The sequence below is a fragment of the Somniosus microcephalus genome, chromosome 12 (genome assembly GCF_052327205.1).
Source record: "Somniosus microcephalus isolate GS21.2 chromosome 12, FLI_Smic_1.0, whole genome shotgun sequence".
NCBI lineage: Eukaryota > Metazoa > Chordata > Chondrichthyes > Squaliformes > Somniosidae > Somniosus > Somniosus microcephalus.
In genome coordinates this window covers 46,735,906-46,748,716 of record NC_140998.1, presented here as the reverse complement: position 1 = coordinate 46,748,716, position 12,811 = coordinate 46,735,906, and the positions used below count along the sequence as shown (strand labels likewise).

The following is a 12,811-nucleotide window of genomic DNA, read 5'->3' as shown; positions in this document are numbered from 1 at the left end:
ATACATTTTTCTGATCATTTTCTGGATGATTTATTTGTTACAAGGTTCTGGAACCTAAGGTAAGGTGGTGCAAGTGGTTGCAGGAAACATGAAGCCTGTGGACAGGTATTCATTGACAGAGGTGGAAATTAAAGGCACTTTTAATGCCTTTGTTCCCAGCAAAACTTTTACTCTCTCTCATTCTGGTTATTCCCCCTGGTATGGCCCTCATCTTCACTCCCTCAAGTCCAAGGTGTGCAGACTTGAGCATTTCTGACGTATAATTGGTTCAGCCATACATCGCCACCAGATCACACCAAGCGCTATCGGGCCTCGTACTCTTCTGCCAACCCACACCGCTCCCACTATTCCAGGATTACCCGAGAGAGCAAAGATATCCTGTGGCCTCTCCTCAGGTCATAGAGTCATAACGGCACTGTAGAGCAATCCAATCAGTCCCATTCCCCCGCTCTATCCCCGTAGCCCTTCAAGTTTATTTCCCTCAAGTGCCTATCCAGTCTCCCCTTGAAAACATTGAGTGTCTCCGCTTCCACCACTTCCGTCGGCAGCGAATTCCAGGTCGTCACCACTCGCAGCGTAAAAAAGTTTTTCCTTACATCCCCCCTGTATCTCTTGCCCAAAACCTTAAATCTGCATCCCCTAGTCCTTGTACCATCAACCAGTGGGGACAGCCTTTCCCCATCTAGCCTTTCCAAACCTGTCATAATCTTGTACACCTCTATCAAATCACCCCTTAACTTCCTTTGCTCTAATGAAAACAAATCCAGCTTCTCCAACCTGTCCTTGTAGCTAAGATCCCCCATCCCCGGAACCATTCTGGTAAATCTCCTCTGCACCCTCTCAAGGGCCTTCACATCCTTCCAAAATTGTGGTGACCAGAACTGGATGCAATACTCCAGTTGTGGCCTAACCAGTGCTTTATAAAGGTTCAGCATAACTTCTCTACTTTTGTACTCAATATCTCTATTTTTGAAGCCCAAGATCCCATATGCTTTGTTAACCACTCTCTAAATATGTCCTGCCACCTTCAGGGACCTATGCACATTAACTCCCAGGTCCCTCTGTCCCTGCGCACTCTTTAAAACTGTGCCATTAAGTGTATATTGCCTCTCCCTGTTCCTTCTGCCAAAATGCATCACCTCACACTTCTCTGTATTAAATTCCATCTGCCCCTTGTCTGCCCATTCTGCTAGCCTTTCTATGTCCTGTTGCAGGTATTGACCTCGTCCCTTTCAAAACTGCTGTCACCGCCTCCTCCTCAAAAACCCACCCTTGACCATCTGTCCTTGCAAACTTTCGCCCCATCTCCAATTTCCCTTTCCTCTCCAAAGTTCTTGAATATGTTGTTGCTTCCCAAATCTGTGCCCATCTTTCCCACAACTTCCTGTTTGAATCTCTTCAATCCGGTTCCGCCCAGACAAAGTACCAAAACTGCCCTAACCAAAGTCATGAATGATATCTTTATGTGATTGAGGCCATGATGTATTATTCCTCCTCGTTCTCCTTGACTTTTGTGCAGCCTTTGACATGATTGAACCACCTCACTCTCCTCCAATGGCTCTCCTTCGTTGTCTATCTCAGTGGGATTACGCTCACTTGGTTCCACTCTTACCTACCTGTTCATAGACAGAACAACTCCAGCAATGGCTTCTCTCCCCGCCCACGCACTGTTACCATTGGAGTCCCTTAAGGATGTGCTCTTGGCCAGTTCCTCTTCCTCATCTACATGCTGCTCCTTGGTAACATCATCCAAATACATGGGATCAGCTTTCATGTATGCACAATTTCAAAATTTGCAGCTGACACAAAACTTGGAAGTACAGTGAACAGTGAGGAGGATAGTGATAGACTTCAAGAGGACATAGACAGGCTGGTGGCATGGGCGGACACATGGTAGATTAAATTTAATGCAGAAAAGTGCGAAGTGATACATTTTGGTAGAAAGAATGAAGAGAGGAAATATAAACTAAATGGTACAATCCTGAAGTGGGTGCATGAACAGAGAGACCTGGGGGTATGTGTGCACAAATCATTGAAGGTGGCAGGGCAGGTTGAGAAAGAAGTTAAAAAAGCTTATGGGATCCTGGGTTTCATAAATAAAGGTATAGATGCAAAAGCGTGGAAATTATGAGGAACTTGTATAAAACACTGGTTCAGCCTCAACTGGAGTATTATGTCCAATTCTGGGCACTGCACTTTAGGAAGGATGTGAAGGCCTTAGAGAGGGTGCAGAAAATATTTACGAGAATGATTCCAGGGATGAGGGACTTCAGTTAACGTGGAGAAGCTGGGGTTGTTCTCCTTAGAGCAGAGAAGATTGAGAGGAGATTTGATAGAGGTGTTCAAAATCATGAGGGGTCTGGACATAGTAGATAGAAACTGTTCCCATTGGCAGAAGGGTCGTGAACCAGAGGACACAGATTTAAGGTGATTGGCAGAAGAACCAAAGGCGACGAGGAAAACCTTTTTTACTCAGCGAGTGGTTAGGATCTGGAATGCAATGCCTGAAAGGGTGGTGGAGGCAGATTCAATCACGGCTTTCAAAAGGGAAGGAAAAAAAATTGCAGGGCTACGTGGAAAGGTCGGGGGAGTGGGACTAGCTGAAGTGCTCTTGCAGAGAGCCGGCATGGACTCAACGGGCCGAATGGTCTACTTCTGTGCTGTAACCATTCTATGATTCTATGCTGACGACATCCAGCTCTACTTCTCCACCTCCTGTCTGGACCCCTCCACTGCCTCTGTGTGGCCTGACATAAAATATTGATGAGCCTCAATTCCCTCTAACTAAACGTTGGTTGGACTGAAGCCATCATCTTTGGCTCCTCTGCAAACTCTCTACCCTTGCCACTGATCCCCCCTCCCTGACCATTATCTCAGGATGAAGCAGACTGTTTGCAATCTCATCACCCTAATCAGCCTTAAGCTGAGTTTCAGACTTCATATCCTCACCATCACAAAGACTGGATACTTCCAGCTCCATAACATTGCCCGTCTCCACCCGTCCCTCAGCCCACCTGCTGCTGAAACCCCCATCCATGCCTTTATCACCCCCAGACTCGACTATTGCAATGCTCCTCTGGCCATCCTCCACAAACTTCAGCTCATTCAAAACGTTGTTGCCTATATCCTAACCCACACCAAGTCCCGCTCACCCATCATTCCTGCCCTCCTGGTTTTGTTCCATTATAGAGTGCTCATAACTACAAGTAATACTCCATTCATGCCTTAATCAGTGGAAACTACTCTCTCAGACTTGAGTGCCCTGGCAGTAGAAATTCTAGCTATAGCGAAAGCAAAATCAGTGTATCTGCCTGAAACCCTCCCACCGCTCCCTGCAGTGCTATGCAGCAGCCTTATTAATACTTACTGGTAAGTTGCCTCCTTCATAACTGTGACAAGTTGTGGTGAAAAGTAAAATGCGCATACATAAGGACACTGTCGCCGTAGTGGCTTGTGTATGGACTTTTGTTTAAAATAACAATTATTTTCTCCTCACAACTTTTCATAGCAATGGAAGAAGCACCGTATTGGTGAAAATTACTCCCTTGCCATTATGTAGACAGAATAACTGCTGGGGATGGCATTACAAACAGTGTGGTTTATCAGCAGGAAGGTGAAAGGAAGCCCCGTATGTAGAGATGTGCAAGCGGTCTATGATATAAATCAAGTATTATTAGCTTTTCTCCTCGAACCAACCAGGGAATATGCAGAAATGTGGGATTGTCCATAGGTCCAAATCAACTACTGTTGATGTGTTGTGGACTGGATAATAAGACTGTGTGTTGCAACTTATTCACTGACATATTCCGATATAATTTCCAAAAGGCATTTGATTGGGTGCCACATAAAAGGTTGTTATGCATGATAAGAGCTCATGGGATTGGGAGTAATATAGTAGCATGGATAACAGATTGATTCATGGACAGAAAACAGAGAGTAGGGATAAATGGGTCATTCTCCGGTTGGCAGGCTGTAACTCGTGCGGTGCCACGAGGATCAGTGCTTGGGTCTCCGCTATTTACAATCTATATTACAGGAAACTTTCTGATATCCGGCACTGACGGGACCGAGCTGGTGCCGTAGCATCAAAAGTGCCGGACATACCAGAGTTAATGTTGAAAGATACAGAACTGAGGAGCTCCGTGTGAATCAACAAACCCTGTTGCTTAGCAACAGCTTCAAAACAGTCGGCTGCAGCTGCAAGCGTCTGTAGCTGAAGCTGCTGCTATAGCTACAGACCTTGCAGTGCTTGACTGGGGGGAAAAAAAAAAGCAACGAGAATGAAAAAAACATATCGAAAACGGCTCCTGATTTTTGCCGTTAGATCGAGTATTCCGGACATATAACCTCCTCCGGATAAACCAAAGTTTCCTGTAATGACTTAGATAAAGGGATTGAATATAATGTATCCAAGTTTGCTGACGATACAAAGCTAGGTGGGAAAGTAAGCTGCGAGGAGAACACAAAGAGCCTGCAAAGGGATATGGACAGGTTAAGTGAGTGGGCAATAAGGTGATAGATGGAGTATAATGTGGGGAAATGTGAGGTTATTCACTTTGGTCGGAAGAATAGAAAAACAGAATATTTTTAAATGGTGAGAAACTATTAAATATTGGTGTTCAGAGAGACTTGGGTGTTCTCGTATAGAAAACACAGACAGTTAGTGTGACGGCACAGCAAGCAATTAGGAAAGCAAATGGCATGTTGGCCTTTACTGCAAGGGGGTTGGAGTATAAGAGTAAGGAAGTCTTGCTACAATTGTTCAGGGCTTTGGTCAGATCACACATGGAATACGGCGCACAGTTTTGGTCTCCCTATTTAAGGAAGGATATACTTGCCTTAGAGGCAGTGCAACGAAGGTTCACTAGATTGATTCCTGGGGTGAGAGGACTGTCCTATGAGGAGAGATTGCATAGATTGGGCCTATACGCTGGAGTTTAGAAGAATGAGAGGTGATCTCAGTGAAACCTATAAGATTCTGAGGGGGATTGACAGGGTAGATGCTGAGAGGTTGTTTCCCCTGGCTGGAGTGTCTAGAACTAGGGGGCATAGTCTCAGGATAAGGGGTTGGCCATTTAAGGCTGAGATGAGGAAGAATTTCTTCACTCAGATAGTTGTGAATCTTTGGACTTTTCTACCCCAAAAGGCTGTGGATGCTGCATCATCATTGAGTATATTCAAGGCTGAGATAAATAGATTTTTGGACTTTAGGGGAATCCAGGGATATGGAAATAGGGCAGGAAAGTGGAGTTTTTTTAAAAATGCGTTTACGGGATGTGGGCATCGCTGGCAAGACCAGCATTTATTGCCCAACCCTAATTGTCCTTGAGCCGCCGCCTTGAACCGCTGCAGTCCATGCTTCTTTGTAGCGGTTTAGTATAACTGAGTGGCTTGCTAGGCCATTTCAGAGGGCAGTTAAGAGTCAACCACATTGCTGGAGTTGAGGTAGAAGATCAGCCATGATCTCATTGAATGACGGAGCAGGCTCCAGGGGCCATTGGACCTACTGCTGCTCCTAATTCTTATGTTCTTATGTAGAATTTCTTATTACTATGCATTAGCTACTGCCTGAGTAAGTACTTTTTTGGTTGAATGGGTTCTTTTGTTCTGAAGTGCTTTTGAGATTAAAGAAGACTAGAAACGCATGTTTTGTCAAAACCATTTTCACATTGCTTCCCTTTGCAATATCAGAAAGAACTGACCACAAATGGCAACAGCAGTTTAATAGCTGATTCTCCACTGGAAGAGAAAATGAAAAGAAAAAGTTGTTTTTTCTTCTCCCATAAAATGACAAGAAGTCTGTTTGTAACTCTTGAATTTTGTAGTTCTGAGGTACATACTTAAAAGAAAAAAAAAATAGGATGAGTTGTGGTGCCTCCATTGTATTATTTCTGATGTGACATTACTGGGCAGTTGTGAAAACATTAACTTGAAGCTCTTTGGAACATCCCGAGGATGTGAAAGGTGTGATATAAATGCAAGTTCTTCCTCTCATTCTAAATGAAAGAAATAAGCACAATATCCAGCTGCGCTAAAAAGCATTTTCAATAAATCTTTGTAAAGGTGCCATTTCGAAGTCATTAAGACACTTTAGGCTTGAAATTGGATCACCGCTGAATTGGGAGCCGCTGTTGGTGCATTGCATGCTGCGTGCGCCTAATGTGGCCGGCAGCAGGACCGCGGTAAATTGGCCTGTCAGCCGAGGTCTTTAGGTGAGTTTTGGGGGTGAGGCAATCAAGCGGGTTGGGGTGGGGTGGGGGGGGTGGGGTGCTAGGGTGGGCTCGCGGTTTTAACAACAATCAGGTAAATAAACAAATGTTAAACTTACCTTCTGGGTGGCAGCCCCACAGTAGTCCCTTTAAGGACCACTGGTTTAGCTGCTGTACGTCTGAGAAAACTGACCTCCGCATGCACAGCACATGCTGTGGTCAGCCGCAAACAAATGTTACAAAGGGGCCTGTAATCGGCGTTAGGCCCTCGATAAGCATAAGCAATGGGCCTAATGCCACTTTCAGGCGAATGACTGCAGGGTGCCCTAACCATTATGACGTGCACTTCACTTCTGGTGCAGACTAGGAGCATGCACACCGCAAGCTGTGCTGGGTTCTGCGCTGTGCAGTCAACATTTCTAGGCCTTTAAATGAAGTCCCATTGTCAATCAGCGCATACGATTAAGAAATTCTTTCCATTTTGTTCCTTGTCAAATCAAATCAAATCAACTTTTATTGTCATTGTTAGTGCACAAGTGCAGTACAACGAAATGTAGGCTTGCGGCTCCCGAGAGCGTACATTTAGATTAAGACATTTAAACATTCAACATACATTTGGCTTGTAATACATAAACATAACCATAATAAAGTGCATTAGCAGATGTGCAGGCTTTAGAGTTTATTTGTGGAGTTCAGTAAGATGACAGCCCTGGGAAAGAAGCTGTTCCTAAATCTGGTCATACGGGTGTGAATGCATCTGTAGCGTCTCCCAGATGGCAGGAGGGCGAACAGACTGTGGCTGGGGTGGGTAGGGTCTTCGATGATGGACCGTAACCTCCGTAGACAGCGTTTCTGGTATATGTGCTCTATGGTCGGTAGCCGGTTTCTGTTTCCTTCATTAAAAACATTGCCATTAATTAATTTTTTCGCAGAATGCTTATCTGTCTTACAGTGGTCAATCCCAGCAATGATTGTTCGTTATTTGTCCATTTTTATTTGTTTGTATATCTTCGCCTTTACAGCTGAAATTTCTGCTATTTGTCAGAAGAAGGTAGGACCAGTTTGTCGTCTGGTGGAAAAATTCCAGTGGTTGTGGTTTTTCGTCTTGTGGCTCATTGGTGTACTTCTGCCAGCTTATTCCATTGTGCAGTAGTTTTTGCTCAATCACCAGGCTGCATACTGCACTTATGCTGTAACATGCTTTCATGAGTTTGCCAGTGTTTCAGGCAACTAAATTAAAAAAAAAATTCCAATGGTTTAAAAGCGAGGAAGTGAACTTAGGGCTGAATTATATTGCACCTACAGACCATAGCTGCCAGCGTGCAGGACACTTATGCTATTTTATTTAGCAAAATAAAGTTACATTTCATGCAAGTGAATAAATATCAAATATCTATTTAAATGTATTTGACACAGTTTTGGTGCAGAATTACATTGAAACAATGGAGAAGAAACAGGTTCGTATGGTACATTACAAAATCAGGGACCATTTCTTCCTCAAAAAAGAAATGAAAAGCCACAGCATTTGAAAATAAAGCAACAGCAACATAAGCTACCAAAACCTCGTTAAATAGTTGACCCATCAGCGTCAGTTCTGAAAAAAATTTAATAAAATAATTTTAAATTATTTTTATAGTTGCAAATACTCCATTCCTCCACAGTGTATTCTGCGCCATGGTGATTGTGGTCAGCACGCCACTTAAAAAGTACTGTGATACAAACAAAAAGGCATATTAATGCAGATTAACCTTCGGCACTGCGGCCAATAGGAGTTGGGCAGAATAGGTCTTTATGTTTCTACTGTGGCAATAAAACCCACATTTTCCTATGATGCAATGCTAATATAATTCAGCCCATAGCTTTAGAATTTTTATACATGCAAGATACAACTCAAATGTTGCATTAATTTTTTTAAATATTTATAGCATTTGTCCTCTATATATTGCTTGAAGCATTGTAACTCGTAACTGCAATCATAATTAAATATTTCTAACAAAAATATCAATATATTTACACCATGGCTGATTGTACATACACTGCATCTGAAGAAGCTAGATGTGCAATCTTCATCGAGTTGGAACCAGTCAAATTTATGCTTTTCATGTGGCTTCTTGTTGATGTTTCAGACCTTTTGGTTTCAATATTTACCATATCAGTTTGTCTTGCAGAATGGAAACTTATTCCTTTGCTTTACCCAGTTTGTAGGACACTTAAATTATATAATAGTGACTTCAGCCAGAAAAGAGAGAAAATTATGTTGAATAAAATGATTAGTTTTTATTTTGAAAGTAGAAGACTAATTGCTGATGTGTTGTTTTATGAAGCAGTCATTTATTTAGAATCATAGAAGTTTCCGGCACAGAAGGAGGCCATTCGGCCCATCATGGCTGTGTTGGAATTTAGTTAAATTGAATGGTTGACAATCTTTTTGAGAGATTAATTAGAATTGGAAAACAATTTTCTTTGTTACATGTTCCACTTAGAAACAGCCTTCAATTTCTATAATTTTACGCAAGTTTTACTTCAGTTACAGTACAGCAAAATGCGAACTGTTTCTGCATGCATACATTACAAATCCTGCCAGGTGCAATTAGTTGTCATGGATGAATAAATACCATTTATGACAAAGAAGAAAGAATCATAAATACTCAGTTCTACAAAAATGCTTGTTACTGGTTTAAAAGCATGCTGCAAATGTTATGCAAAGACTACTTGGTTTTAGATTAGCCGTTCCCCACTAAAAAAGCTTTCCATTACTGTTTTTCCCATTTTTTAAGCACATCAGAAATGTAAATTACAATCTTCCCTTCCAAAAAACAAAATTTTCATTGGCATATTTTACAAAACGCTTTTGAAATATGGCATTGGTGCAAATACTCGAGAAAAACAAAATGAAGTAATCTTATGTCATGAAAGCATAATTTTAAATTTAATTTAGAAAATACTCAATAACTTGAATTTTAAGGAGCCCACATTGTCTAGTTTTCTAAAGTAACATTATTGTTATATTGTCCAAAGATGAGTCAAATTATGCTTTTTAATGAGACATTTGCGATTTAATCATTATGAATAAATTTATTTATGCATCAGACCGATTGGCTGCATTAGCCACAATGGCAGAATTTGTATCAGTTGCTGCTTAATGTTATTCAACATCAAAGAGATGCACTTACTATTGTGTCTTTTAAGAGAAAGGAATTTAATACCCATGTGATGTGTCTGTCTACTACAGGCTTTTTCACAGAATCACAGAAACCCCACAGTGCAGATAGAGGCCATTTCGGCCCATCGAGCCTGCACCGACACATATCCCACCCGATCCCCGTAACCCCACGTATTTAATCCCCCTAACACTAAGGGTCAATTTATCATAGCCAATCAACCTAACCCGCACATCTTTGGACTGTGGGAGGAAACCGGAGCACCCGGAGGAAACCCACGCAAACACGGGGAGAATGTGCAAACTCCACACAGACAGTCACCCGAGGCCGGATTTGAACCCGGGTCCCTGGCGCTGTGAGGCAACAGTGCTAACCACTATGCCACCGTGCTGCCCTGAAGTAGTCTCCTGATTGTTTTTAGTATTTGCATATCCATTGTGTTTGGATATAGAATAGTCACAAATAGCAGATGTTATGCCTCAGTATATAATCTCGGTATCATGTGAAGAATAACGGTCTCTTTTGCACTCCGTTTCTTAAAGTCCCAACACTGTTGAGTCATCCTGAAGATGTTGACAGAGAATCAGCAAGTTATTGGAATAGATAATCACATATACTGATTGTTTCTTTAAATTTTTTAATAAGTGCTTCAGTTATTTCTAAAGTTCATTTTAATTGCATTTCCTTTTGCATAATTTATAATGACTCTGGTGCAAAAAAGGAAATATTCCTTTATATTAATGTTGCTACTCTTTTTTTTCTGGGCTACATAATTTATTAACCCCCCGCACTGTAGGGCAGCTTCAATGTGGATATCTGTTGCTTGCTGGCACTTCAGTCTTTTAGTGCTCCCAGCAAACACCAATGGTGTCAATTTATTAAAAACCTTCCCTTGATACAGCCATCACAATCCACCTAATTGTTATGTCATCTTAAAATAGACACATCAGTGCTGTTATGTAAATGACCAATAGAAGCTACGTGAAAATGGAACAGTTTGACTTTCCCTCCAGTTTTCCTTCCCTTCCTATTGGGAAATGCTGAGCTTTTAATATACCACTTCCCTAAGCAGAGAACCTCACTAGGAGAAACTGCAGTAATGAATGGCTTGTACCTACTACTTTGTCATATGACATTTTGATATATGTGCTGCCGGAACATTTGTTCATTTTTTCTTCTAGGCAAAAAAAAGTTTTTTATTTAATTCTTTTGTACGGAGCAGATGTTTCCCATTTCTATTGGGGGGGGAGGGGACGTGGGGGTAGATTTCCTTAGCTTAATGGGCCAGAAATTCGGGTCGGAGGCTTCCCGCGGGTGCAAGCCCCCGACCTGCACTTAGCTAGCGCGCCGGCCGTTGTACTGTGGGCCCGCGTGGGATTCCGATCCTGGGCCTGCTCCAACTGCCGGCGCACAGTGCTCGCGTATCCCAGGGGCGCAGTTAGTTCGAAGCGTCCCCTGGGATCACGTGGGCCATGGAGAGCCAATCGTAGCAGGGAATCTCTCTTCATAGATTTGACAGGAAGACCTGTCAAATCTATGAATACAGTTCGGCCCCAAAACATAACTAAAACTTCAAATACATTTTTTTTAAATCACATTTTAAAAATAACTATAAATTACATAAAATAACTATTTTAAACAATAATTTAAATTTTTGAAAAAATTAATTACAGTTTTTAACGGGGCTAAAAATAAACTTACCTTTCTTTAAAGTATTTAAAAATAATAAACCTGTGGAAAAAATGTTTTAATTTTACTTAATTCACCACTTAACTTGTTAAAAGCAGGCCTTGTGACTGCTTTTTAAAAGCGTAGCTGCTTGGAGACTTACCCTCCCGGAGAAACCTGGAAAACAAACGGAAGTTCCAGGCGCACACGCTACTTCTCCAGCGCACGCGTTCGACCTGTGAACCCCTTCCTTTAAGGGAGCGGAAGTTCCGGTTTCCCGCGCATGCGCAGTGGATGCACGAAACTGGCACTTTCGTTGGGCCTACGCGTGAGTACCCAGTGCGTACTCACCTGTGGGGACCCGAATTTCTGGGCCCATTATTTGTAGTAAAATTGTAGTTTTTCTCTAATTGCTGCAAATAATGCAGAGGAAATCTTTCCTCCTGTAAGTCATAATCTACATAAATGTTTTTTTTATACTGCTTTACTTTTGTGTAGTTTTGCTCCAGATGTGAGATCAACAATTAATATCAGCTTTTAACTAAATGTTTCTAACGATCTGAAGTAATTTGACATTGGTAAGTTAGGTAAAACTGAAGGAGATTCAGACTATTTAAAAATAGGAGACAAATCTAACACGAGAGAGACATTTCTCTCTGACCATGTTGTTTATTTGCAGGAGATTCGAGTTTTTTTTATAAACTATAGAAACAAAGTCAGTTCTACTAAGAATAATATCTTTATCTTTTCATATTAAATGAGCAAACTGCGGGTAGTTTGGATAAATTGGATTGCCATGGGCCATGTGGTACACACGATTTTTATTTTGGCCATAATTTACCATAAGGTTTGGAGAGATTTTCACTTGGTGATACAATAGAAATGGTCTATTACAAGCCTTTTATTTTTCCCCATCCCTTTGGTGTCATTAGTGAGGAGCTATGACCAGAGAATACGAGTGTGACAATACAGCAGGTTCTCTAAACGGATGGATCAGCAATGTTGCTGATCCGTTGCCCAGTATCCCCTGTAATGTGCTGACTTTGTCAGCTGCTTCCTGCAGTTTAGCTGGAATTCAGTTCGCAATGGGAAAGAATTTCAGCCATGTGTTTGATTTGGTGTTGAAAAAGAGAGAAAAAGTATTTTGTTTTAACAAAAAAACGGATTGATTAGATGTTCTGTTCACCAACTAAGCAATGCCCACCACAGGGTGTTAAGTACATAACAAAGGATTAGAATTGATGGCCCTAATGGCCTTTAGCAGCTCCTATAAATTCTTATGTTAAGCCTGTTGGGCAGAGTTACATGTTTCAACGTATTTGGTAATGTCTTGAGGAGGAGATGGAATAAGGTTGTCCTTGATGTTTCACCAACAGCAAAGAAAATATCAGAACTCATCCAAGGTTGTTGGTCACTCCATCATGGGGCAGCACGGTGGCATAGTGGTTAGCACTGTTGCCTCACAGCGCCAGGGACCTGGGTTCAAATCCGGCCTCGGGTGACTGTCTGTGTGGAGTTTGCACATTCTCCCCGTGTTTGCGTGGGTTTCCTCCGGGTGCTCCGGTTTCCTCCCACAGTCCAAAGATGTGCAGGTTAGGTTGATTGGCCATGATAAAAATTGGCCCTTAGTGTTAGGGGGGATTAAATACGTGGGGTTATGGGGTTACAGGGATAGGGCTTGGGTGGGATGGCTGTCGGTGTAGGGACCGGGTGCTAGGGTTTGGATGATCAGCCATGATCTCGTTGAATGGCGGAGCAGGCTCGAAGGGCCGA

General features: G+C 42.1%; 1 protein-coding gene across 3 annotated transcripts in view; it reads left to right on the top strand.

Annotated features, from left to right (window-relative positions):
• unc79 (unc-79 homolog, NALCN channel complex subunit) overlaps positions 1–12,811 on the top strand; it is a 237,315-nt gene that overhangs the window by 61,816 nt on the left and 162,688 nt on the right. For all 3 annotated transcript variants that reach the window (XM_086002784.1, XM_086002785.1, XM_086002783.1), the window contains exon 11: positions 7,232–7,260. In XM_086002784.1, the coding sequence (XP_085858910.1) occupies positions 7,232–7,260 (29 nt within the window). The remainder of the gene's footprint in view (positions 1–7,231; positions 7,261–12,811) is intronic.